Source organism: Castanea sativa, chromosome 6, assembly GCF_040712315.1.
Source record: "Castanea sativa cultivar Marrone di Chiusa Pesio chromosome 6, ASM4071231v1".
NCBI lineage: Eukaryota > Viridiplantae > Streptophyta > Magnoliopsida > Fagales > Fagaceae > Castanea > Castanea sativa.
In genome coordinates, this window is record NC_134018.1 from 51,003,629 (window position 1) to 51,027,149 (window position 23,521).

The 23,521-nt window shown below is 33.9% G+C and overlaps 1 protein-coding gene across 1 annotated transcript; it reads right to left on the reverse strand.

The window, feature by feature from the left end:
* Positions 1–705: 705 nt before the first annotated feature.
* LOC142639288 (E3 ubiquitin-protein ligase WAV3) lies at positions 706–6,033 on the reverse strand. Its single transcript, XM_075813483.1, has 2 exons — positions 5,276–6,033; positions 706–3,051 (listed from the first exon to the last, which is right to left on the reverse strand). The coding sequence occupies exons 1-2, from the start codon at positions 5,495–5,497 to the stop codon at positions 1,108–1,110; spliced, it is 2,166 nt and encodes a 721-aa protein (XP_075669598.1). The 5' UTR covers positions 5,498–6,033; the 3' UTR covers positions 706–1,107.
* Positions 6,034–23,521: the final 17,488 nt, after the last annotated feature.

Consider the following 23,521-nt stretch of genomic DNA (forward strand, 5'->3'; position numbering starts at 1 on the left):
TTCAGTTTGGGACCTAAACCAACCCGGTCCGGCCCATGTACAAGCCTAGTACTCTTAGCCATCCCTCCCCTTTCTCTCGCATCCTTATATTTTTATGAAGACCGATGCCACCTCATTAGACATGACAAAATGCCTGTCACCCTATCCCATCTTGACTTGCCCTGCTCCCATCCTCGAAAAAGAGGACAGGACAAGAACAAAACACCCATGTTCCGATTCCCCCCACCCAAATGCTGTCCCTACATGCACGGTAAGAAATATGCAAGTTTCCTTCAAAAATTCTATTTGTTTGATGTAACTTTTTTAGTTTAACTTTCGGGCTTATTTGCTTATGCATAATCCACTAAAGCCTCTTTTTTTTTTTTTTTTCTTAAGTATAACCATACTTTAACCACCTTTTCAGCAACTAAACAAGAAACAATCAGCAAAAAGCAACATGGCTCTGGTTGGGGATGATCCCATTCGCACTTCTCACTTTTTCTTACTCCGAGGGGGGAAAAATGAACTTTAGTGGTTCAATGAAACTTGACACTTCCCATCATACTTTTCCCTCCATAACGCACTTCATTTCTTTTTGTGCATTCGTTGCGTTCTTTACGTGCATCTGTTTAAAAGTGAACTTGCAAGTTGCAAAGAATTGTTTGTACATACAGCACAGATACAAGCATTATAAGAGAGAGAGGGAGAGAAATTAACAGAGCTCTGTGAAAAGAATCGAGAGCAGGTGAATTATATATTAGGTGAAAGAGTTCATCCAACCATTTTTTCACAATTACAAACTTATACCCAGGTCTCTCAAAGAGAAAAACCATTCCTCTCTATGTACACCCCCCCCAACACAACACAAAATTGAAGAACATAATGTTGTAAACTCTACCTAGTGTCCCCTTTTACTCCCCAAATATATCCTTTCGTCCTTTTCCCCAATCTTTATTCATTTACACATTAGATAGGAGCAAAACCCACAGCCCAAAAAAAAAAAAAAACCCTCTTCTTATCTCTCCAATTTATCACCCTTCCCAGAATAAAATTGAAAATAAAGGGAAATGAGAAAAGCAACCAAAAAAAAGCTATTTGAAGATGACCCCCAAAATGATCCTGCAAAATTTACCTTGGCTTCGGTTGTGAACCGACTGACCATAATGGTTGGACAAGCCTTTGTGCTGATGGACTACCTAGTAACATAGCCTGAGATCGAGTAAGCATCTCAACCATTGACGGAGTTTGATAAGATTGAACAAGACTTGAACCATCAGTGGAGTCACCTCTTGCCGTTGCTCTTTGCCATGAGTGTGAGCTTAGTCCCGAAAGAATATATGCTCTCCCAGATGCCTCATAAACATGCCTACTTGCCATCCTCTCTTGCATTTCCTTGAGCTCGGCATCCAATGCAATACAAAGTCGGTCATGAGATTTGGCTGACACAGTTTCTGACAATACTTTCCGGCAATTTTCAAGGATTGAAACTGCACCAGCTAAGTCTCCCTGCTCAGCTGCAACTCGTGCTTGTGCCATAGCCTCAGCAGCTTGGAGCCTGTTACGTTGGCGGTCCACTTCTATTGACACCACCACTTGTCCAGCTATTTCAGGCCTTGCAATCCTAACTTCTTCACTTTCCAATGTTGTCATTTCTTTAGTTAAGGGATCCTTGAAAACACATCTCACCTTAAGCAATGATGTTTGATTGCTGGAAGACTGTGCAGGGACATTAACGGAAACCAGAAAATCCCTCTCTTCATCAGCATACAAATCTCCAACATCAATAAATCCAACACGTCCATCAGCCATCACACGGCTGGGGTAACTTCCTGCTTTTAGTGAGCCAAGTCGGGTTTTTGGGTGCACACACTCAACTCCCACTTGAAGCTCCTGCACCACAACACTCAAAAGCCCCCCAATGCATTGTGCAAATGCATCCTGGATCACAGCTTCAGTCTCAATGAAAGAAAAGGTCCCGCCAGAAATCTCTGAAATTGAGTGCATTGATGAAGCATCATGATCCGCACCAAATCCAAAAGCATGCACTGGAATCTGGAATCCTGTATTATCACCACCATGAATAGACAAAGGAAGGAGCAACTGGTAATTTGGTTGCAGCTGGTTATTGCCTGAACCACTGACAGTATAAGTGTCCTGCCCATCAGATAACAGTATTATACTGGCCACTGGATTCTTCTCCTTTCTCTCTTCCATTATCTTGGCACCCTTTCTCAGGCCTTCAGCAATATTGGTCCCACCATTTGCAACCAAAGAGTTAACAGCTTGCAATGCCTGTTGCCGACCTAGTTCAGACATTCGACGGAGGGGAAAGAGTCGACGGGCTGTGGAGGAGAAGGCAATAACTGAAAGCCTGTCACTGGAGCCAAGGTTCTGAATTACAAACCCCATAGCTCGCTTAAGTAATGCAAGCTTGGTACCTGCCATGCTACCACTTACGTCAAGCACTGTGACTAGGTCAACAGGAGCACGAGGAGTCTGAGAAAATTGTGGCAAACTAGCCTGGTTTCTGCTAGGAGTTTTGCATGTAACTGCTGCAGAGGCTTTAAGATGGACCAAGACAGTGAAGTTATCACGAGTATTGGACTGAGGGGCAGCTGAAACTTCTGGGTATGTCTTGATCTCTATTGATTTAAGAGACTTGTTATCTGAAGCATTGTTATCGCAAGAACAGCCTCTTTCAGAAACTACAGGCTGGTTATCTAAGGGTTCATCATCATCAAATATAGCCGGATCCGCAGCTTGATATAGTGGCATGATATGCCGCCGATTCAAGTCTCTTCGCGGGGGAGGTAGTCGGCGGACCACGGTCATCAAAGCATCATTTTGGGGCCAACCTACTGGACCATTTGATGCCCTCCCGGGGGAAGGATTCAAACTAGGACCTTGAACAGGGATTTCTTTCCATTTTGCTCTGCAAACTGGGCAGATTTGGTTGCCATGTTTGACATTTGATGCAATGCATTGGAAATGAAAGGAATGTGAGCATTCTGCAGTGAAAATAGCCTGACCACCCCCTTGTTTCATTTTGGTTAAGCATATCGAGCAGGTTTGCTGAAAATGTGAAAAAAAGTAAGTAAGCAGAGTAGCTTAGGATTATACATGCATAGAGAAACAAAGATATCACAGAAAGTACTTCAAAAATAGAGATAAGAAAAAACGTCTTGTTACAACTTTTACAACAAATGAGAAACCAAATCAAATATTATGAAAATTTGTAGTTAGGTTTGAGCTCCATAATTTATAATTGACAAGTTTAAGAACCTACAAATTTTTCAGACAATCACTTTCAAGCATAATTGGGAGCTCATAAGTAGAATCGGCAAACTACGGATAATTGTTCTTTTGAATATACCAAATCTCAAGTTCGATATTTGTATATTTGAACCACAAGTCATTATAGAACTGAGCTAAAGGAAAAGGATTGCAGAAAGAGAAGGATGCCCACCTTAATATGTTTAAAGTCATTTAATATTTTGAAAACAACTAGTTTTTTTCTACTCAATAGAAGCCCTTTCCTAGTCTTTCCTTTTTTGTTTTATTTTTCCATGTGATGCACGTATCATTGTGTTTTCATTTTTGGTGTCACTTTCACATTTTGAATTAAGCTATGCATCCACGTCCAAGTTTTTACATGTGAATTATCATGAAACATGGTGAATGGCAGAATAATAAACAGAGAGTTATTACTAAATACTCTTCCTTAATATACAGGATTGCCAAGAACCTAAAAGATGATCCCATAAGGTGTCTTTGCCACCAACTATTTTGAAGCTCCAACCCTTTAGCCAACTTAAGGGTGCTTATGTTACAAAAAGTTGTTCATTCTTATGATCTTATAAATAACCTTTTTTTTTTCTTCAGAAACGAGGTAAATGGTACTTACTAATATTATAGCATGCATGCAGCAAAAGTCTTCCCCCCCCCCCCCCCTTTTTTGTTATATAAGTACGCTGATTGAGAGATCGAAGAATTAGATTTGTTCTCCCATTTTCCCATTGGGCATAGAAGATTGCAAATTGCTGTTTCCACCAACAGCAATTAGGTATGGCTGTGGATGGCTTTTCCTATGGGCTTAGCATTAAAAGAATTTTAATTATCACATAAAAATAATTAACGATTGACAAATCAGCTAGCTGAAAAGGAAGTCAATGTTAGGTATCCCATATATAGAGGGCATAATAGGAAACAAAAAAGCCAAAAAAATCAAAGGTGTCACTTTTGAATGATTATCAAGAAACTATACATGGTTACAGATGAACCAAGGCTCTTAAAAACAACCACAGAAAAGATTGCAAAACCCATCATCAAAGACAGAGAAATCATTAATTTTTTATGATAATTCTTAGCTTTCCTTTCCTCTCCTTTATCTCTTTATTGAAATTCCCTGTTAGAAAGCTTGCAAATTAACAGTCAAACAGAAGGGTCATCAAACAAAGTACTTTTATTCCCTCCAAGGTAAGTAAGAAGGAAAAGGAAAGGTAAAATCTGTAGTCTTCTTTTACTAGCAATGCAAACAAGAATGGTCCTGAAAGGGACTTATGACAACCCCACAAGCCTAATTAGGGAGGGGGAAAGCAACATGACATCAGATAGGTACCCAGCTAATTGATTTCTTACAGACCTCAAAACCTGTTTAAAACATTATTAGACCAAACAGCATTCACAGCAATAATTCAATTACACAAATATTTTATCAAAAAGAAAAAACAATGATATAGGTACAAAAGTTCATATGGTCATTTATAACAGGGAAACTGATGCAAACAAGAAATATTCATATAATTGAGAAGGTACATGTAATTACATCATATGCAGATATACAGAGGAAAACGAATATCCACTCATAATTGAGGTAGCAAAACTTCCAAATCAAATCACATGTCAAACATGGTACCAAATTCAAATAATGCTTAAAAGAAAATCCTAACTCCCAGCTAGAAAAAGCCTAATGTTTTTGGCTTTTTACATTCTTGTACCATGACCTTGTTGTCTTCCATTTTCAGTTGAATGAAAGCAGATATTTCAATCAAAAAAAAAAAGTTTTATTAATCTGAAATTTAAATAAAAAAAAAAATATTTTTCAATTATTGAGCAAAACTCCATTAAAGCAACTATCTAGCTTAGTTGTCCTACCAAAACTGAAATTTCTTTTTTGCAAAAATTATAACTACCAAAACAATATAAACTCACAAGATCATCAAAAACCAACCAAAACTCACACACTCACACACACATACAAGCATAGAACTACCATATACAGTGAACAAGTTGGTACCTTTGATGATTTGCTACCACTTTTGGACAACCATAAACCATGAGAAGACGGTGAAGGTGTGGTGGGCCGAGAAGAACCCGTGTTGGAATTGGCTGGTGAGAGCAAAGCAGCATCAGAGTGCCTCTCAGAGGCTTCAAGAACAGAGGGTGAGTCCTCTAAAGTTCTTGGAACAACCACACAAAGATTAAGTGCCAGCTTCGCTTTCCTCCATTTGCTTCCCATTTTTTTTTTTTTGGTTCACTTTCAGATCTCAAACAAGCAAAACCCACCAACAGAAATAGAAGTGGAAGGAAAATAAAAATGAAATCTTTGAGAAATCAAAGCAAAAGCAAGAAAACCCAGATCTCGAAGAAGCCCTTAATGTTGAGCTAAGCTAAGCAAAGCAAAGCTGAGAGTTCTCGGAATGAGAGAGAGAGGTAATGGGGATGCTTTAGCAAAAGTGGCAAATGAGCACGAAAACCAAGAGAGACAGAAAGAAAGAGAAAGAGATAGAGAGAGAGAGAGAGAGAGAGAGAGAGAGATAGTTAAGAAGGTTTCAATGTAAAAGACGTGAACTTTAGAGGTTGAATGTAGGTGGTGAGGCTTAAAATATGTCAGAATGAGGGACTGAGTCGCAGAAGATGGGAGGGCTTGAGCGTGTATTAGTATTAGTCTTCTTATTAGTTATTTCGGCCGCCATGGAAGAGAGAGAGACGTGGGTTTTTGATGTTGAGGATTTTGACCTGTACTGCTTTGCTTTGCTTTGTAGCTGTTGGTTTGAGTTTTTGATGAGAAGTATAAAAGGACATAAATAAAAGCACGTTTTGGTTGAATTGGGAAAGAAAAGGCAAAGCTACTTGCTTTGCTTTCCTCTAATTTTTGTGTGTGTGTGTGTCTATTCCACCTTGTCAACTTCCATTTCCTATAATACCCCTACCATTTTTATTAATTTATCATTCAAGGATCTCCCCTCTCTCTCTCTCTCTCTCTCATCACTCTCTCTACTATCTATAGCCTATGCCATTTACTCTAGGTTTCTTTACTGGGTTATTTTTCCCAAATTTCAATCTTAAGAGACAAAAAGAAATTTGATTTGATAAAGCATTCGTCTCAATGCTTTTGTTTTTTTGGTGGATTTAGGTTAAAAGGTGATCTTAATTTCACAAAGATGTTTTATCATCTAAGAATGTGCTTAATTATATTGAAAATTGAACCGTCGGTAAGTTTTATTGAATAAACAATTATGCAAAAACTAAGAATGTGCTTAATTTCACAAGATGTTTAGGTCCTGATTGGTAAGAAAATTTTAGTGACATTTAAGTTTTGTGAAAATATGTGTAGGTGAAAATGTATGTGAAAATGTGTATTATGATATTTAAATAACAGGTTTCGTTGTTTAAACACCGTTACTAAATAGGGCCTTATTATCTAAGAATGTGTTGTTTTAAGGTTTCTGCCTTGAAACATGAAAACTAAGGTAGCATTTGGATTGCGATTGGCGTTTTGCCTTTTGCCTTTTTTTTTCTTTTTTCTTTTTTTTTTGGTAACCAGTGCCTCTCATGAATAGTGCATTAAGGCAAATGAACAGTGTTTTCATTTGTAAACGGTAACCGAATTTTTTTTTTTCAGCAAAATAAGTGATATCTAAATGCTCCCTAAATTGACGTGGATAATAGTGATGCCTTTAAAGTTCGCCAAGACGTGATGCATGCCCTATAATCTCACCCACACAATTGTACAATAAGCATGCCCCATAGCATTAATCGTGAACGTTATCTCGGAACAAACACCTAGCAAAGAAGCTTGAACTAATATCACACCAGTGTCACTTGAGTTATCCTTCCCCATTGTGCAAGTTGTCCTGAATCTAGGTTGGATGTGTGGTCTCTAATACTTCCACCATTAAATATGAAGTAATTTTGATTAACAAGTAGTTTTTTGAATTGATAAATTTATTGATGTCTTGACCGAATGATCATGACCCCTTGGCTTTTCAAAATCACCCCCTCCCTCTAATGTTTTCTTTATTAAAAATTATCCATTCCCCCGCCCCCACCCCACCCCCAAATAGAGTTTAAAAGAATCATAAAACAATAATGAAAATTATTTATGTACCAATTTTTTTCTCTCTTATTACTCTAATACCAAACATGTCTCATTAAATCTATAAGTGTATTCAATGGTATATTTTTGATGGTCCCCTCCTCTCACAAATTCTCTCAAGGTTAATTTTGATGGGGAATTGTTCAAAGATATGGGCAAAGTAGGTTTAGGTGTGGTGATTCAAAATAATCAAGGTTCGGCCATAGCTTCTCTATCAGAACAAATTCCCCTCCCCTTCTCTTCGGACGTGGTAGAAGCTCTTGTAACAGCACGGGCCATCTCCTTTGCTCGTGAACTAGGATGCTCTTCCTTTATTCTTGAAGGTGACTCTGATGTGGTAATCAAGACCCTCGTCAGTGAGGAGGAATCTCTTTCACCATTTGGCCATATCCTCGCTTCAGCCAAAGCCAACATAAATGCTAGTTGTAGTATTATTTTCTCTCATGTCCGAAGAATTGGTAATTCTATTAAACATGCTCGACGTGTCAGAGGTTTTTCTGTGTGGATAGAGATGTTCTTTCACACCTTTATTTTGTACTCTTAACCAATTACGGTTGATTTTCTTTAATGAAATTTTAAGGCTTCATTTATAATAAAAAAAATGTATGTTTTTCCTAAAATAGATATGTTTATAACTTTACATAAATGATTAATTCATTATTTTTCCTGTTATTATTTTGATACCATACAAATCTCATTAAACAAAAACATATTCAAGATATATATTTCTATAAACAGCTAAGTAGATCTCTTTAATTGATGCATTCTTTAATTTATAAAAACAATGATTTATTTCGCATTTGGAGAATTAGAGATATAAAGACCATAAAAATAGACAATTGCGGATTTCTTAGTTAGGAGTTTAATATGCTTATTGAATTTGTCATTTTTGAAAAATAAGATTTCAATTTTCATCTTTGTTATTGTTTTATCTTTCTTACATTGGCTTGTATAAGCTTCTGCAAGTAAAGTGGCGATTATTACTTAAATTTGATTAAATTTGTACATGTTTCATAATTTTTGAAATTGTTAACATACTCAAACCGCGTAATCTCTAAATCATTTAAAATATAAATATATTGATCTAAAATGTTTGAAAAATATGAACTATGATCAATATAATTCAAAATATTGTTAGCAGTTTACAAACTAACTAGATGAGAAATTATTTTGAGTTACGTAAATAATAACTTAATGTAAATATTTTTGTTATATATGAGAAAATAATATGTTAAACCATGTTATGGATATATTTTATGTATAATTTTTTAATTCGATTGTTGAAAAGATGCTATTTGAACCAATAACATCCCCGTTAAAAATACTAAAAAATGTTATATGAATTACAAGATTTGTGGCCTTTATTTAGGTTTTTTTAATTTTTTTGATGTAAATTTGGCTAGTTCTTCTACGAAAATGCAGACCAAGCAAGATTTTTTTTTTTTTTTGGGGCTGAAAGTCCAAGCAAGATTGAAGCAAAAGAGCAAAAACTCTTGTTCATGTTTTATTATCTCTCCGTTCTCTGTTCTAGACATTGTTTAAAAGGCACGATTATTGACTCTCTCTTATGAAAAACAAAAAACAAAAAACAAAAAAAGAATGACAAGAAAGAAAGATATTAGTTTTAGGTAGTTGAATACGGTTGTTTAATTAGGACCACTTCTTCAATTCAATGGCAGAGAACTTGTTCCACAAACCACAACGTTCCAAATTATAGGACGTGTATAAGGTGATTTTGAACCGTTCCCAATTCCCAAGCTTGTCATTGTTGCCTGTTTGGTTGGACCTGTGAACTCACTTCAATTAACCTCGAGCTGCAGTGAATAATGTCAGCGATGCGATTGCCAACTCTTGGTCATTGATATCAATGAGTTTGGTATAGGAAATCGCGGGAGATGGAAAGTAGAAAATAGAAAATTTAAATAAGTATTTGGTTGGCCGGATGAAAAAGAGGAATGATAAAAAAAAAAAATATATATATATATATATATATATATATATATATTTTACTTAGTTGAGAAAAAAGAAAAAGAGAATATAAAATTAGTTTATATACATTTACTTTTATGTTCTTATTACATAAGATAAAAATTTAATAGTTTAAAAGAAAAACAATTATGCCATTACTTACTACAATTGCCTTAATTATTATTTTCTTTTTTATAAATAATATGTTCGCCCACAAAAATACACTTTGATTAAGAAGTTGGTGACAATTTCATAGTCACGAAACTTTTCAAAAATTTGAAGCTCATGAACTTGTATAATTCTAAGATCGCATCTAATTTCACAAAAAGTTGATGTATGCAAAGTGTTGAACACTTTATATCAAATCCTATTTACGTGGACTCACCACTATTGATCTATTACTCATAGTCACACGAATCAGCAAGTTATTAAATTTAGTGTTAAAATGAATGCACCCATAGTATTATTGCATGTAATTACCGTTTTATTTTCTTTTGCTTTTTCAAAATAAAAATTGATTGATTGATTTTTTTTTTTAATGTTTCGGCACTACCACTGAAGAACATGGAGTCACAATCTCAACTTAGAACATTTGCGTCTAACTCGCTAGATGCTACATTTGCGTCTAACTCGCTAGATGCTACATTTAGCAAAAAAATTACCTAATCAACCAAAAACATCTTGCATCATACTCAACAAAGTAATAAAAAAAAAATTAGCAATGACAGTACCTCAATACTATTATTGAGTATCGTTCATTGTCAATATCAAGATAATTTTTTTTTAATGTTCTTTCTAATCCTCTCTCTCTCACTGCCGCACACATGCCTAACCTAGCTACCAGCCAATTCGATCTCCTCCACCACTTTCTCTCTCTAACCACCACTGACAAGCAAAACCCACCTCTTAATCTCATTGTTTGGCTATTGCAATCATCGCCTTGGATCGGGTAGATATTTGTCATCCTTTGATAATGGGTCGGTCTCACATGGATGTTTGGTTGTTTGGCTAATCTTGTCGTTTGACCATTACAACCACCACCTTTATGGCTAACATTGATTTAGATTGTTTGAGACAGAGAGAGAAAGAGGCAGAAAAATCAATGGGTAGAGACAATTTGGATTGAGAGGAAGAGAGACGGAAAAATAACAAAAATTAATTGACAGAGTATAATATAAGAGTCTTTACAAATGAGTTAGTTAAAATAATTTCTAAAATGAAATTTGACAAAAATAGTACCCAAGTTTGATATAGATTATAGGATAATTGTCGTGTTTTTGAGAAAACAATCATAGTTAGCCGAGGGTTTAACATGACACTTTCCATGTTCATGACCAAATGATCCATTTATTCTTGGACTACTTTTCTAGACATTATACGTTAGGCTGATATTCTAGATGATGCGCCACTTTTATCACTCTTGAATTTGTTCTTGGAATTATTCCCTTCCCATATTTTAACTACTAGATTTGGTTCTAAAATTTCTAAAATGTCAAACCTGAATAATAATAACAATAATAATATGTTGTTGCTTAGAAAACCATAGTGTAGCATATTTCATATTTGTAGTGGTGTATTGCTGTTGATTCTCTCTCTCAATCATGAATATAGTGTATGCTTGATTTCAAATTTAGTAATTTACTACTATGCTCTTGGTTTGGGCTAAAATACCCATGAAGCCCCCCCCCCCCCCCCTTTTTTTTTAATAAACTTTTTGTAAATGGGTAAAATAGTAGGCAGTATTTTTGGTGTTAGTGCTAGGTTGTCAAATCTCTCTCTCTCTCTAAAACATATCTTTTCTTTGACCAATAAAATATTGATAATGAAATTGTTTAGTGTATTATTATGGCCTAATCCCTTTTCTCTAGAGACCCTCATAATATATAATTGAGAAAAAAAAAGAAAAGGGATTCTCCATTAGTACATGTATGACACAGTTTTAATGAATGGGGCTGGTCCCTATGCATCATGATGAATCATTGTTGGGCATGAGTCAAAATGGTGGGATTTTCTTAATCATGCTACTATTCTTTTTTTACTCCCACATGAGAAGATGATAAGTATGCCGCACGTGCACATCATCACAGACTAGCCTTGTTGTGATTCCATGTCAACCCTGTTGACAATTATACCATCTAGATCTCTACTCCCATGAGTTGGATTTCCCTTTTATTTCTGTTTTTCTTTTTTCTTTTTTCTTTTTTCTTTTTTGTTCTTTTTCATTTCCCTTTCTTTTGACTTTGCAGGTAAAGTCCTAGAGTTTAATCATGGTTTCGAAACTAAATAATAAAGTGACAATTGGATTAATTTGAATGTTAATAGTTTTAAAATTGTTTCAATTTTAAACTCTTAATAAATGGTATATTTCAGAAAAAAAAAAAGGCAATTGGACAAAGGCATTGATAATTATTGAAGAAAGCGACTCAAAAATAAGTTCTAGTTAACCTAATTGATAAAATTTTAATAATTGAATAAAAAATTTAGAATTTCATCCTACCCACACTAAAAATTAATTAATATTTTAGTATGATAATAAAAAATTATTATAAAAAATAAAAATTATAAATTAAAACTCTCTACAAATAAATAAAAATAAAATGACTCAAAAGAAGGGAAGCAAGCTGTTGGTCACGTTTGACTGAGAAGCCATCAAATGATGCGATAGTTTTATTACCAAATTTGGAGTCTGCTTCATCTGAATATAATGGATTAGAATAGAAGCGAACAGTACTGCTTGCTCTTTGGGAAAGTTGACCCTTCATTGGCAATATTTTGGGTGAATTCTGTTGCTGTTGCTTGCCCCTTAAGTTATCTCAATGTGATGGGACTTGGGAGGGATTTTTGTAATCCTATTTTCTGCTCTGTTAAATATTTAATAGCCTTCCATGTCAATAGTGGATTTATGGGCAATAATAATTTTATGAGTTTTCTTCTTCTTCTTCTTCCTTTTTACACAAAAATACTACTTAGTATTTTAATTTGATATCAACCCTAGAGTAGATGGAAAATATGATTGATAAAACTAATTGTTGAGCTATTTTTAGCACTATATATATTAGGTGTGTATGTTTTAAAATATACTAGGAAAAAAATGTTTGACCTTTCATAAAAATCAGTTTTTTGTGAAAGCTTTTTTTTAAAGATAAATATCTAGTGGCCGCACAAACATGTTCTCTGACTCTAATTTTTTTTTTTATCTCTCCGGTGTTAGAAAATACTGGAGTAATATTCATTTATGCTATTATACAATTTATACTGCTACTATCTAGTATTAATACTGACCATTTCTTAAAAAAAGTGACCATATGGGTAGGTTTTTTTTATTTTTTAAGAATCATATGGGTAGGTGATGTAGTGGTATAAAATCCTTAAACTCGTCTCACGTATAAATCTAAAAATTATAAGTAGTAAATCCTATTATTGTCCGAATGGTCTATGTTAATTGAGTACGAATAATAAATCGAGACCCGAGTAGTCCCATTCTACAACAAGAATTTAAGCATGGGTGACAATAACCATTCCTACCAACCCTTTCCTTTTCTAAAATCCATCCAATAATAATACTAATATTGTAATAATTTTTTTTCTCTATATTTTATAGATGTATCTGTTTCTTCTATATATTTTTTTTATTTTTTTAAATAATGAAAAAAATGGGGGAATTACAGCATCATGGGACAGAGACAGAGTAGGCTCCTTGCCTCCCTCTCTAGTCCCTAAATTATTATTGGGGTTCGTTGATTTGCAGCAGGCTATGGGTATTGGACAACAATGTCTGAACTTTGATTGCACCAACAACAAAAAATGTTGGACTTTCCACCTAAAATGATGTGTTCAACTTACAATTTCGAGTAATAAGTACGATTTCCCATTTTTCCTTTTAGAACTTTCCAATGCAACTTTATGATATTCGTGCTCTAATTTTGTTTTTAATCACTTAGGTGCGTGTGTAATGTTTTTACCTGATTATTATTATTATTATTACCTTATTGCCAATACCCAAACAAAACCTTGGTTTGATGAACCCAAGTTTATCATTCAATGGTCAAAGAGCTTGATTTTTTTAGAATTTTCCTCCCTTTTTTTATTATATATAATTGGAATTTAGATTTTTCAATTCAATAATGTATGCCTCGATTGTGAAATTAATTTAACCTACTATATAGTCAATGAATGCACCGGCCCCAAGCATGCGGTCCAAAAATACCTCTCTTTTATGACTTATGAGATTTTATTTTATTTTTTCAAAAAAAGAACTTTATTTTATAATAAGTGGGGGCTCTTGACAGGTGAGACACATTCTCTTGTCCAAAACTCAGAATTACAATGTCCATGCGTATACCATTTTCTTCTTAGGTCTTTATAAAATCTCTCTTTTTCACAATGCTGTTTTTTGAAATCCAACTTAAAAAAAAAAAAAAAAAATCACTTATGTTAACGCCAATTTTATTCAACTATATCAAACATAATATGTTATAATAGAATCTCTATTCTACGTTTCCTTTTCACATTGCATAGCTTACCAAAAAGTCACCTATTAACAACTGGGTTTTGGTTAAATTTCAATGCCAGTAGTGATTTGTAACATAACAAGGACTAAGTAGGTGCGGTACGAGTGATTGACTAGGACTTAGCTAGCTAGCTAGGTTCAACAATGTCAAAGGTTCAAAGCTTCTTTTAGGGGGCGCAGGGAGCAATTTATATTGGGTTGGTGCCCTTTTTAAGGCTGTGACGTTTCAATAGAGTACCACCAAAACAAAAGAAATTAAAATAAGAAATCGGTATTAATTCCATGTCTTTAGGACAAATATTTAGGTGGGAGAGAGGATCTAGAGCACATGCACCCCTAACATTAGACCATTTTAAAATCTTTTTGAACTTTGAAGTCACCAATAAAAGCCAGAATCTGTTGATTTTAGGTCCAATATTCGTATCCATTATTTTTAGAATAGCATAAACATGTATATGATTTATGCGACTTTGTTCTCTCTCCCTGTATATATGAAAAATGTTAACAAATGCCTTGAGAACATTGGTTTAGAAACCATTTTTATAAACATTCTATGAGAAAATGGTAAAGTAGTTAATTATTTTGACAACTTTTTTTATATTTCCTATAAAAATTTTGTTAAAAAACTTTTCTAATTTGGTTTATTAATAATTGCTCTAAGAGTACCAATTAACATGAGCAATTAAAAAAAAAAACACTCCTCGATCTAATGGCATATTGAGAGTGGAATTGGAAGTTAGAAAATTCGAGTGCTTTTGAGTGGTGGAAGAATTTCTCTCCATTTCAATTGTTTGGCATTGGTCTACTAGGGCATCAAAATGATTTCGCAAGCACTCTGACTCTGGCACTCTCTCTCTCTCATTCAAAGTTCAACTATCTTAAAGCCAAGACACCTCAGCTTTGTTCAAGTTGAAGTGCACTATCCAAGCATCCGTATATGTGTAAAAAACACACACTACACGAGCATGAGAGACTATATATAAAGACTTATAGATGATCCTTAAGTGGAGTTTCCTATTCCCACTTTACTCTCCTCAAAAGACAACCTTTTAAAAGGGAAAAAAAAAAATGCTCTACATCTTTTTTATTAGAGTGCAAAAGTTATTCCTCTCCCCCACAAAAAAACATCAATAAGGAACCAAGACAGTGACTCCTTTTCATTTCACACCTCCTTTTGAGATAACACATGCCTCACACAACTCTCTCTATAGAAAGAGAGGGTAATGAGGGCTGCTTCAAAGCAATGAGTGGAGATCCATTAGCAAAAGAATCCTCTCATAAAAACCTTTGTGGGCAGGGGATAGGATTCCCTTTACTACCTCTTAAATTTGCCAGACTTTCTGGGGCAAGTCAACTAGAAAAGCTGACCTTTTTTAAAAAAAAAATTTATTTATATATATATATATATATGTTAAGGGAACCTCTCTAAATATTAATGGTGCCCCCCACTAGGGTGGTGATCTGGTTTTTAAGGGGTATGGGATGTCTTGCACTTACAAACTCACTGTACAACATTACTTAATTTTCTCTCTTTTTCTCTTTTTCCATGATACTCCTTTCAATTATCTAATACCAATCAAATCAACCAAAGCTTCACAACCATCAAAACATTATCTTATTAATATGCGGTATATATGCAAAATATTACCAGAGATTTGTTTCAAGATACTGTATAAACTATCAATTTTGATTAGTTATAATACAGAGGTATATCATATTAGCATTACTATTACAAGTCAGTTTTTTTCATTATATTCCATGCAAATATTTATTTAATTAAATTACAACTATTAGAGTATAAACCATGTACATCCAAGAACTAGTAGCCAGAAGCCTTTGTTAATTATGATGTCACATGAATTGATCTTTGATCCTAGCCAAGTCAAACCTAATCCATGCGTTCAGTGGGCTCCATGTGTTTATTATCATGTCCAAAATCATGTATATCCAAGTGATCTTTCTGGTTCTTACTTTTTTTTTTTTTTGTTTGCTTTTTTAATTGATTTTTATATGTGCGCCTATGCTAGGTGCCCATGTATGCTTCAGAATATGACAAATATAAGCAGGTTTACATCAGAAGATTTGCATTAAATAACTCGGTTTTTTTTTGGGGGGGGGAAGGGGGTGAGATGAGCATCAAATAATTTATTAATTCTTTTATTATTTTTTTTGCTGAGAATAAATACTTTTATTTACAGAAGATAACAAAGGAAGCATTTGCCTCAGTTGCATTCAAAAGAGAAATATGAACTATACTGGGATCAAAAATGCCAAAACATTTATTAGAGAGAGACCAACGGCTAAGAACATGAGTTACCTTGTTAGCCCTCCTAGAAACCCAATTAAAAGAAGAAGAAAGATACATCAAATAGGTTTACGTATTTAAGAATTCTGGAGTTTAGTAGTTTATTCGATCTTATGTATACTGGAAAAATTATTCTATACCCTTAATTAGTAGACTATGCTCACTCTCAAATAAATGTAAATTCTATATATATATATATATATATATATATATATCTTTGACAAACATTTAACTACCAAAAAAAATATAACACAAATATATACTTTATTTTTATTAATTACTAAAACAATTGTCCTACACAACTCTTTTTCCTTTTTAACTTTTAGCTTTTATATACATTTTTTGGTATCAGATTTAGCTTTTTATTTTTAACTTTTATATATAGCTTTTTGAAGCCTCATTTTTTCCCACTTTTCCTCACTTATTTATTTATTTATTTATGGTACAGGTATATTTTAGCACATTCTCAATTAAAAGTTTTTAGCAAAATGCTAGATAAGCTACTCTCAAAGTTTTGCAAAAATAAGTTTCCTCATTGAGGTTTGTAATAAATATTACAATAAAATATCTATTTTATCCTTGAGTTATCCAATTCAACATTCCTAATTTTTTATAAATAAAGTGAACCAGAAAACTCAAGAATAAGGATTAAATCAATAAGTGAAGGGAAAATTAGGAGCACTATAGCTTAACAAAGACCAAATTAATCCAGAAAAATAGGGTAACCAAAGGGTAAAAAAAGAAATTTAGTTGTATTTCTTATATTTATCACAAAATTTAAGGGGGAACGGTCATTTTAACCAAATTTTGTGGTCTTTGTGATTTTCCATATCTTAAAGGAGGTAATATATTTTTGGATAAATTCTAAATTACATTCCTAAAGTTTGGAAGTATTTGGATTTTACACTTTAAAGTTTAAGAATTTAGATTTTGCCCCCTGAAGTTTTGGGGTGTTTTGATTTGACACCCTGAAATTTAAAAATTTGAATTTTACCTCCTAAAGTTTGGAGATATTTGGATTTTATACCCCCAAATTCTAAAATTTCAAGGTGTAAAATCCAAATACCCCTAAAATTTAGCGAGTCAAATTCAAATTATAAAATATCAGGGTATAAAATCCAAACAATCCCAAATTTCAGAGGGTAAAATCCAAATTTTAAAATTTCAAGGTGTAAAATTTAAACACTTCAAACTTTAAGGGTATAATTTACAATTTACACTAATTAAATTTATAAAATTATTAAATACTTCGGGAGTACAATAAATGCGTACGTCTCCCTCTCGCATGAATTGTGGGTTCTATCATAAATTTAATTAGTAAGATCCACAGTTATGTAAGGGTGGGGAGTACGCATTTATAATACTTCGAGAGTACCCAATAATTATCCAAAAAAAAAAAAAAATTCCTTAAACAAAAATTTACTTGGAAATAATTTAGTTGTCTATTTTTGACTTTCAACTTGCGTATTTAATACAAATTTTCCATCTATAAACTTACACGCTTTATTTTTCAATTTTTGTTTTAAGAAAATAATGACTCTCAAATTTATTGTTTTTAAAGACTCATATGACATAGGGGCAAAGGTATTAAAATGAGAGTGAGCTGTCATTTAAATATTAATATATGATCGTACACCCTTGGTGCGATATTCACTCTACAAGTATAAGTGCTTGTATACTGTGGGGGGTAAGGGTCAGGGTCAGGGTCAGGGTGCAAGTTTCTAGAAGGGAGTTTCACACACATATATACTTAGATTAGACTATAATAGAATTCTATCTTGTATAAAAAAAAATGGGAAAGAAATGCAAGACTACAAGGTTTTAAAAGTTAAACTAAGGTTTAACTGAGGTTAAATCATAATGATATTATAATTAATTAAATGATTAAGAATACAAATAAAGGTATTCTTTAGAAAGATATAAATAAAAATTTAAATTTGTAAAAGCTAGCAACATTTACTTAAAAAAAAAAATTCTAAAGAGCAATTTAAACAACTTTCAAATCAATTTTCAAATTTGTTATAAAATTAATAGAAAATAATAAAGTATAACAAGCCTGAAAAATTGTGTTTAGTAATCTATCAAATAAAAAGCATTTTGATATAAACAAAACCATTTCTATGTAAATTTATAATTTGCACATTCACATATTAAACATATATAATTCTTAAATTACTATTAAATTTAGTAAATAATAACATATTGAGAGAGAGGTGATATAATGAAATGAAAAACTATTAGTCCTCTTAAAAAATAAAACAAATATAATAGGAATTCAATAATTTTTTTTTTGTGTGAAAATTTCAACCTAGGACATTCGTTCTTTATAGTAGCTCTTTATTATTAGACTAAGACATTAATCAGTTTTTGGTGAAGGCAGGGATTGAATCTCAGATCTCTTATTTAACCATTAGAGATTTTACTAATTAAGTTAATTGGAACCCACAATAAGAATTCAATTGATAACAAAACAAATTAGTTAACTTAATGGTTGGCATGCCAAACACCCCTTAAGAAGGTGGGGGGGGGGGGGGTTCTCAAATTCAAAACCTAATGCCATCCATTCTTTGTAAAAATTGCATTCCATTGAAGCAAATGAACCAAGAATGATTCAGTGATTTTAGAGCATATATCAACGCATATATTATATTCAGTTGTACTTCTAGAGTACTAAATAATTACTCAAGATGGGGAGGATGCTTTCAATTTACTTTGAAATGGAGATAGTTCATCTTATAATAAAATCACTTATCCAAATAGAGGCTAAATCTATGAATATAGTGTTAAACTATTTAAAACCAGTTATTTTTCCATATTAGTTAGAATGAAATCACCTTTAGATTCATAAAAACTAAATCTAAACAATAAAATGAAACATTTCCATTTTGAATAGGAAAAAAAAAAAAACCTCTGATATGAGAGCAACTTCAATCATTCATAGGGACAAAGTATTTTCTCAAGGGGAGGGGGAATCGCCCTTAAGAATACCATGTCAATTTCCGTTTGGATACAGTTGAAAACTGAAAATACTGTAGTAAAATAATATTTAAATGTGTGAATAGTACCGTGGGACCCATTTTTAATGAAAAAGTGGCTGAAAAGTGCGTAAACAGTACATGAACAGTACGTGAACAATGCGTAAATAGTGCAAAACCGTACGTGAACAGTAACCACACAATGTGAACAGTACTCTTGTCCCTCAGCTGAAACGCATGCGTAGGAAAAAAAAAAAAAAAGGCCGAAAACCAAAACTTGGACGCAATCATCCATATCCAAACCAAGCCATAATCTTCTAATTAATCATAAATGATAAATAAATTTATTAAAAAAATCTATTAAAAACAGATAAATAGATACAATTGAATTCTTTTGGATATGATATTTTTGTTAACACTATTTTTGGAAATTTACAAAGAAAACGAATTGATAAAATAAAAATGAATTAAATATTTATCTATCTTGTTTGGATTTTTTTTTTTTTTTGAGAACCTCTTGTTTGGGTGTTTGAAAGTAAACAAATCGAATGAAATGTGCCTTGTTTGGAAGTTAAATAGAAATGATACCTTTTTAAAAAAAAATTTATTTATAACAAGACTACTATTATATGCCTTTAATGAAGAAAGGAAAAAAAAAAAAGATACTATATACCATTGCAATTATCAAATTATTTTTAAAAAAACGGATAACCCATTATTTATACCAAGTAATTGAAAAGGGTTGACAAAAATTCTTCTATGATGATTAAGTCAATATTTTCCATTATGGCATAATGGAAAATTGAAATAACGACCGAAAACATTTAAATTTAAAGAAGAAGAAGAAAAAAAGGATTTCAATTCAAAACTATTATGATTTGATGAGAAAATGAAACCAATCATATGGTGCAACTGGCCAAACTTTTTATGCAATACGTTGCTGGCAAAGTAATTATAAAACATAACATAAGCTCTATGACACTGTAATTCTTGTAGTTTAGCCGACTCTTATTTCCATAGTGAGCATGATTAGTATTTGTATATGACTTTGCAAAATCCACCAGAGTCGCACAAGCTAGCCAGCAGCTTTCCTTGATAATGATATTACTTGTGTTTGATTAAGGTAAGTCAGACCTAATCCATTTATCCAGTGGGGTCATGTGTTTTTTTTAACATCATGTCCGACATTGTGTATGTGCAAGTCTCTTTCTTACTTTTTTTTTTTTTTTTTTTTTCTTTCTTCAAAATAATAAAAATAATATGCAAAAGTTTGATTAAATAGTTTCTTCGATGATTGATCATTTGGGGTTTCTTCAGTGACATTTAGTTTTTCGATATTGAGGTAATTTGACATTTAGGGTGACTATATTGACATTTGGGATGACCTTGCTATGAAGGTTCAAGAGTTATATGATCTCAATGGAGAATGAGATTTAACTAAGTTTCGATTGTGCATGCATGAGTGTATACGCACAAACTCAATTCAATTTGAAATTTATCATTTGGTTGGTTAGACTAGGCTTAACCTTTACTTCAATCAAGATCTTCTAGAGATTTAGGTGGATCATTTTATTGTTTCTTGAATCTGTAAATAATTAATTTTTTTTTAATGATCCAATGATTTTTTTTTTGAGGGGGATGATCCAATGGTTATAACATAAAAAGAAAGAGGATTTGAACTTTAATTCTTCTTGTAAAGCAAGTAGGTAATGATATCAACTTATTGAATTACAAGGTTATTGACTATTAATATTAAAATTCATTAGATTAAATTCTATTATATTATAAGTAATAGTTTAAATAAATGCTAAAATAATACTAATTAATATTTATTAAATGCTAATGACGTGATAACAATAACAAAGTCTCTATTTCAAACTTTTGGAGTCGACTATAGATCCTTGTCAAATTAACAAAGAGTATATATATATATATATATTGTAAGGACCAAAAATCATACACAAGCCCAACAATATTAACGTTTAATAATTTAAGGCCCAAAACAATAAATTTGTAGAGAAGGTATCAACAACAAAATTCATGGCGTTCTGATTATATGCCTTAGTCACCTCACTTTACATGACCACTCTCCTTCTTCCTTTTTCTTTTTCTCTGCTTCCATCTCTCTTATTTATACTCCTTGCTCTTGTTATCTCAGACCTACATCTCTCACCTAATCAACCTCATTTACTGACACTTGTCCGTTCCCTTGTAGTCGGTAATGGAGAAAAGCTCTTGCTCTGTGCCTTGTACTGTTCAGGTCATTTTCACATTAATGCAACGGATAAAGCTGGTACTCCCTATTCAATGCGGCCAGAAAGCTTGGTGCAGAACATTCAATGCAATGTTCATAGTTCTCAACCCAGATATTTGCAATATATTCAATACATCACCAATCTACCTTTCGTACTTTTCCGGACCATCCCACTTCATCCTCGGGTTCTTGACTTTTACTCTCCTCTATTCCTTATGCTTCACAGTATGTCTTCGGGTCTTTAAGTCTTCGGGTCCTCGGGTCCTCACAATAGCCCCTTAAAACTTAGGCTATTAACCACAAATTAATAGCCAAGTTTTAACTCCTCGGATGAACTTCCTACGTGCATTTTGCTTTCACACATATAAACGTCTTTTCGCTGCCTGTGACACGCTCCTGATGCCTTAGAGTCCACGATGGATCATTTATGGTGTCAGGCAGCTCCCTATCTCCGCATGTTCTATGGCTGGATCAACATCGTACGACTCAGATTGCTCTTTCATTTATGAGCGGGAAAATTACCACGCCTTTTTTACCCTTATAAAAGCAAGACTTGGGGCTGGCTAAGGTTCATTTTGGCGTTTTGAAGGATTAAAGGAAAAAGACCGCCCGAGGAGCAGTTTTAAGCATTCTTCAGAGGTGTGTCAGTTCTCCTATTGCTTCTCCTTCATTGTTTATTTTTTCTTCTTCTTGTCATAAAGTTTAATGGGTAGATATGCTAAATTAGTGAAAACTGATAAGGCAAAGGCCACTTTTAAGGCCCTATATAGGATTCCTGACGATGTTGATATTCAACATTGTAAGGAAGGAGAATGGTTAGTTTTACCCCAGCCATCCGAGTCAGTTATAATTCCCATGATCGCTTTTATTGAAGGCAGAATGGAAATTCCCATGAGTAGGGTGACCCGAAATTTTCTTATAAACTATAGACTTACCCCAGCCTAATGTTCCCCCAATGTCTTTAGGATCCTAGGATGTGTAGATGCACTAAATCGAAAAATGGAGACTAACTTAACCTGGCATGATGTAAACTAGGTGTACAATTTCCAAAAAGGGGAAAAAACCAAATACTATATGAAGTGTAGGGTCCCAGCCGTTAGGCTGATCTCCTGCTTGCCTGACTCAAGCAAAGGCATGGACGAGGATTACCTCATCGTCTCGGGGAACTGGTACGACGGATTACACTGCCCTACCCAAGATGGGGTGCCAGGTAGGGTTCTCGAGGACCGACGTGATACTTAGGAATATCAATTATCTTCTTTTATAATCTTTTATTGATTAACTCTTCCTAACAGTATTTATCCCTTACTACAGACGACTACCACACCGCTCCAAACAAACCCTCTGTAAACCTTCAGGACCTGAACAAAATTCTCAGGTCGGAAATATTTTTGCACAGGAACGGGCAGCTTAGAGTGGCCCACGTCATTCTCGGCTACACCCCTTCCACCAAACATTTTCAAAGTTCAAAAAACGTAATCCGGGCCAGGGATCTTCTTTAGCTCGTATTGACGTAGCGGTGCCTGACTTTTTACTACCTACGCCCCCTCTAGAAGGAACACAGGACGCACAACTCTCAGCCCCTCTCGCAGCCAGACTACTTTACTCCCAAGAGCAATCCACTGATCTTGCGGACGAGGGAAAAAAATCAACTTCCCAGCCGAGTCGTCCCGAGGTAACGGATAAGGACTTTGAAGTAATTTATCGTGAAGACGCCCCTCACAACTCACAACTTCCTTCAACAAGTAACATGGGCTTCCAAGAGAAAGAACCCGATCTCCTGGCTTTGCTACAAGCCCATGCTGGAAGTTCTTTCCCTGCTGTAACCGTACCTCCTCGTCCCATCACCCCAGTAGTGACACGTACCCCCCTGAGGCCGTGGACAAAAAAAGGAAAAGAGGTCAAGGTGGTAAGAATATCATTGAGATCGAGGAGGGAGAGAAACTCGACCCCCCTTCTAAGGATGTTTGGACGGGAAAAAGCCACATGAAGTTTGTTCATACTGGGTCTTCCAAGGAGACCAGTGGTGATCAACCAAGGAAAGTCTCCGTTTGGTGCCTCAGCTTTACTTTAAGTTTAGGCAGCCCCGTACTTGATGATGCCAACCTAAGAGATCCGAAGAAGGGGAGCTCAAGTTTGGTGGCTGAGTGTT

Coding starts and splice junctions, on each gene's coding strand:
- LOC142639288 (XM_075813483.1), bottom strand. CDS start 5,497: ATGGGAAGCAAATGGAGGAAAGCGAAGCTGGCACTTAATCTTTGTGTG. Junction 3,052..5,275: donor GTGGTAGCAAATCATCAAAG/GTACCAACTTGT, acceptor TCACATTTTCAG/CAAACCTGCTCGATATGCTT.